Source organism: Tursiops truncatus, chromosome 11 (genome assembly GCF_011762595.2).
Source record: "Tursiops truncatus isolate mTurTru1 chromosome 11, mTurTru1.mat.Y, whole genome shotgun sequence".
In the NCBI taxonomy this organism is placed as follows: Eukaryota; Metazoa; Chordata; class Mammalia; order Artiodactyla; family Delphinidae; genus Tursiops; species Tursiops truncatus.
The window spans coordinates 63,298,106-63,302,774 of NC_047044.1; the positions used below are offsets into that span (position 1 = coordinate 63,298,106).

General features: G+C 52.9%; 1 protein-coding gene across 1 annotated transcript; it reads left to right on the plus strand.

Moving 5' to 3' along the window:
• Positions 1-630: 630 nt before the first annotated feature.
• LOC109549863 (tubulin alpha-1B chain) lies at positions 631-4,669 on the plus strand. Its single transcript, XM_019934490.3, has 4 exons — positions 631-788; positions 2,404-2,626; positions 2,769-2,917; positions 3,505-4,669. The coding sequence occupies exons 1-4, from the start codon at positions 786-788 to the stop codon at positions 4,483-4,485; spliced, it is 1,356 nt and encodes a 451-aa protein (XP_019790049.1). The 5' UTR covers positions 631-785; the 3' UTR covers positions 4,486-4,669.

Below are 4,669 nucleotides of genomic sequence, written 5' to 3' on the forward strand. Positions count from 1 at the left end.
TTTCATAAAGTTGGTTGGTTTAGGTCTAAAAATGGGGCCTACCCTACCCTTTTAACAGCTTAGATGTTCAGTGCTTAGGTGCTTACCCTTTGAATGACTGAAATACTGTTTGGTAGCTTTAGTTTAAATAACAAGTAAACCAAATAGAACTATTTTTTCTAAACCTTGCTCCTCCACATTATCAGGTAAATGCTTTCTGTACTGCCTTTAAAGGAACTGGGAAGAGAAAAACAAAATTCATTGACAAATGGTGACAACGTGAAAATAACCAGCTGAGCTATCTGGACCAGAAGTTTCTCCATTTCATGGTGCTTCATCTTTAAAACTGTGTGGACTTCTTCAATCTTAGGATTCGTCCAAATTAAAGCAATCGAGCCCCCATTCCCATGTTGGTTTCTTCCGAACCTGCGCCCCATCCCCCATCCCCACCCCCGCCCCCGCCCCGGCCCTGGCGGTCATGCGCCAAAGACTGCAGCACCGGAGCTCACGGCCCGCAGGCGCGGCGGACCCCGCCCCGCACGCCCGGCGCGGGGAAGGGCTCGGGGCCAGGAGCCCGCCTCTGCGGCGGCCGAGCCGGGAGCCGAGTGGGTATGCCGGACCAGGGGAGGGGCCTGCGGCCATGGCACCGCCTGTGCCCGCCAGCCCCTCCCCGGACCGTTACTTAAGTGGCTCCCGCACCGCCCCCACTTCAGTGCGTTACTTACCTCGACTCTTAGCTTGTCGAGGACGGTAACCGGGACCCGGTGTCTACTCCTGTTGCCTGCGCCTGCTGACCCGTAGCCACCATGGTGAGTGGACCGCCGGCCTCGCTCGGGAAAACGGGGAAAAGCGAGCCCGGGGGAGCGCGGAGGGCCTCTAGCTAGAGAGGGCTGGCGCCACCGCTGTTCATTTGGAGGGCGAAGAGCAAGGCGAGGGCCGAGGATTAGAGTAGATAGATCCCGTTTGTGGAGAACGGGTGGGGCCCGGGAAGAGGGAACGGAGGGAGCTCACCGCCTTTTTTTCTGGGACTCTGGAAGGGGATGGTGGGACACTAGCTCTCCTTCACCGTGGTTGGGGCTCTCATTTACCCCTTAACTCCTGGGCGTGGTGCCCTGAAGCCTGCATTCTTTTCCCGCGCGTTCCCATCCCCCTCTTCCCCCCAGCCTTTGGCGAGCGCGCGCGCGGCTCTCCCCGCCCTCACTTCCTCCTCAGCGCGAAAAGCGGAGGCGGGAAGGAGCTGGACACAAAAGCGCACGCGCGACCGTTACCTTCCCGCCAGGGAGTGGACGGGAGCCCGCCACTGCAGTGCGCACGCGCGCTGCAGGTCTATGGCTGGAGGGCGTGTCTCCTGTTACCCAGAGTTCTTTCTTTTAAAAAATAAAATCAGTAAGATGAATGTGGAGAAGGACTCCTTATCGGTGTACTGCGCTACGCCAGTGTATTAGGGCAGCTAGCTCCCAACAGCCTGTAGAGGCCATCTGTCCCTCCCTGCCCTCTGCTGTGTTAGGAATGCGTGTGGGAGCAGGTGGTAGCGGTGAGGGGTTTTGAGGGAACGGAAATCGGATCTTGGTCCAGATCTGGGCTGCCGATAATCCCCTGCTGCGTCCTGACACATGTGGAGGTGCTGGACGGAACTCAATGCCTACGGGAAGCAGAGGATGGTTGGGCATGGCTGCGCCTCTGCAGACGTGGCTGTTGAGAGGCTCTGCAGCTGCGCGGCTCCAGGAACCGCGGCGGGGAGGGGGGGAGGGCGCGGGCGCGCGCACCCGGAATTGCTCATTCATCCTTTGCCGCAGAGCCCCACCCCTCGTCTCTGCAGCCAGACATTTCCTCTGCACTCTTCTGGCCACGTGCTTCCCGTGTTGGGAGCTGCCCAGAAATCTGGCCACCTACTCTAAAATGGGATTCTGGGGCCTGAGCGCTAGATGGATGACCTCCTCCGTATCTTGATCCTCCAAAGGAGGAAGCAATGACTAAGGTCTGTTCTTGGTCTGGAAAGAGGCCTTCCCCATTTAGAGGGGAAGAGGAAATTAATTAAAACTAATGGAGATAAAAAGTATAGTCCTTCTCCCCTAGATTAAGAAAAAAAGCATTACACTGTAATTCGTTTTGAAAGGAAATTTGTAAGATTGTTTCCATAAACATTTTGTTCTGCTTCACAGTCACCACTAATTGGGTTTTGTTTTGTTTTGTGCGGTACGCTGATCTCACTGTTGTGGCCTCTCCCGTTGCGGAGCACAGGCTCCGGACACGCAGGGTCAGTGGCCATGGCTCACGGGCCCAGCCGCTCCGCGGCATGTGGGATCTTCCCGGACCAGGATACGAACCCGTGTACCCTGCATCGCAGGCGGACTCTCAACCACTGCGCCACCAGGGAAGCCCCACAAATTGGTTTTTAATGTTTCTTTTTTCTCCCTCTCACAGCGTGAGTGCATCTCCATCCACGTTGGCCAGGCTGGTGTCCAGATCGGCAATGCCTGCTGGGAGCTCTACTGCCTGGAACACGGCATCCAGCCTGATGGCCAAATGCCAAGTGACAAGACTATTGGGGGAGGAGATGACTCCTTCAACACCTTCTTCAGTGAGACAGGCGCTGGCAAACATGTGCCCAGGGCAGTGTTTGTAGACCTGGAACCCACGGTCATTGGTGAGTTAACCTCAGTAACCCCAATGAGATCTTGGGGGTCTGGGACAGAAGGTGTGTCCTGGGGGCTCCTTTGATGCCCTGGGGTCGAGCAGACTTGTGCAGGTTGTTAGTGATGGGTGGCTGCTTCGTTTTCCTTTTCCAGATGAAGTTCGCACTGGCACCTACCGCCAGCTCTTCCACCCTGAGCAGCTCATCACAGGCAAGGAAGATGCTGCCAATAACTATGCCCGAGGTCACTACACCATTGGCAAGGAGATCATTGACCTCGTCTTGGACCGAATTCGGAAATTGGTATGTTTATTCTCAAGAATAAAGTAAATTAATGAATCTAAGGGAGATATTTGAAGTGTGCTCTTTTTTTCAAATACAGAGTTGAAATGTAAGAAAGAGTGAGGTTAATCCTTTAAAGTTTTTTTTTAAGTTCAATTAAAATATGAACTTTTTTTTTTTTTTTTTTTTGTGGTACGCGGGCCTCTCACTGCTGTGTGGCCTCTCCCATTGCGGAGCACAGGCTCCGGACGCGCAGGCTCAGCGGCCATGGCTCACGGGCCCAGCCGCTCCACGGCATGTGGGATCTTCCCGGACCGGGGCACGAACCCATGTCCCCTGCCTCGGCAGGCGGACTCTCAACCACTGCGCCACCAGGGAAGCCCAAAATATGAACTATTGATGTCATTTTATAAACATTAATGGAGATATTTTAATAAAGAAATGCTGAGTAATTTAAGGAAGGTCTACATTTTTTAAAAAGTGTTTCTTGTCAGAATACAACCTAAGTCTTTGGAGTTAATATGAAAAGTGAACATACTTATTATGTTTACTGTGAGGGTATCACAAAGAGCAATAACTACGTTTTTTCTATTCTTCTTTTGTAACAGGCTGACCAGTGCACAGGTCTTCAGGGCTTCTTGGTTTTCCACAGCTTTGGCGGGGGAACTGGTTCCGGGTTCACCTCCCTGCTGATGGAACGTCTCTCTGTCGATTATGGCAAGAAGTCCAAGCTGGAGTTCTCCATTTACCCAGCCCCTCAGGTTTCCACAGCTGTAGTTGAGCCCTACAACTCCATCCTCACCACCCACACCACCCTGGAGCACTCTGATTGTGCCTTCATGGTAGACAACGAGGCCATCTATGACATCTGTCGTAGAAACCTCGATATTGAGCGCCCAACCTACACAAATCTTAACCGCCTTATTAGCCAGATTGTGTCCTCCATCACCGCTTCCCTGCGATTTGATGGAGCCCTGAATGTTGATCTGACAGAATTCCAGACCAACCTGGTGCCCTATCCTCGCATCCACTTCCCTCTGGCCACATACGCCCCTGTCATCTCTGCTGAGAAAGCCTACCATGAACAGCTTTCTGTAGCAGAGATCACCAATGCTTGCTTTGAGCCAGCCAACCAGATGGTGAAATGCGACCCTCGCCATGGTAAATACATGGCTTGCTGCCTGTTGTACCGTGGCGATGTGGTTCCCAAAGATGTCAATGCTGCCATTGCCACCATCAAGACCAAGCGCAGCATCCAGTTTGTGGACTGGTGCCCCACTGGCTTCAAGGTTGGCATTAATTACCAGCCTCCCACTGTGGTACCTGGTGGAGACCTGGCCAAAGTACAGCGAGCTGTGTGCATGCTGAGCAACACCACAGCCATCGCTGAGGCCTGGGCTCGCCTGGACCACAAGTTTGACCTGATGTATGCCAAGCGTGCCTTTGTTCACTGGTACGTGGGTGAGGGCATGGAGGAAGGAGAGTTTTCTGAGGCCCGTGAGGACATGGCTGCCCTTGAGAAGGATTATGAGGAGGTTGGTGTGGATTCTGTTGAAGGAGAGGGAGAGGAAGAAGGAGAGGAATACTAATTACCGTTGCTTTCAGCCCTGCAGCATGTCATATGCAGAACTTCAGCTTCAGCATTAGCTGACGGAAGTAAAAGCTTTCTGACTAGATTGTCTTAACTTTCAGCTGTGATCATGTATTGCTTTTCCATGTGTACCTGTAAGATTTTTCTGTCATGTGTGAAAAGTAAAGGCTTTAAGAAAGAAA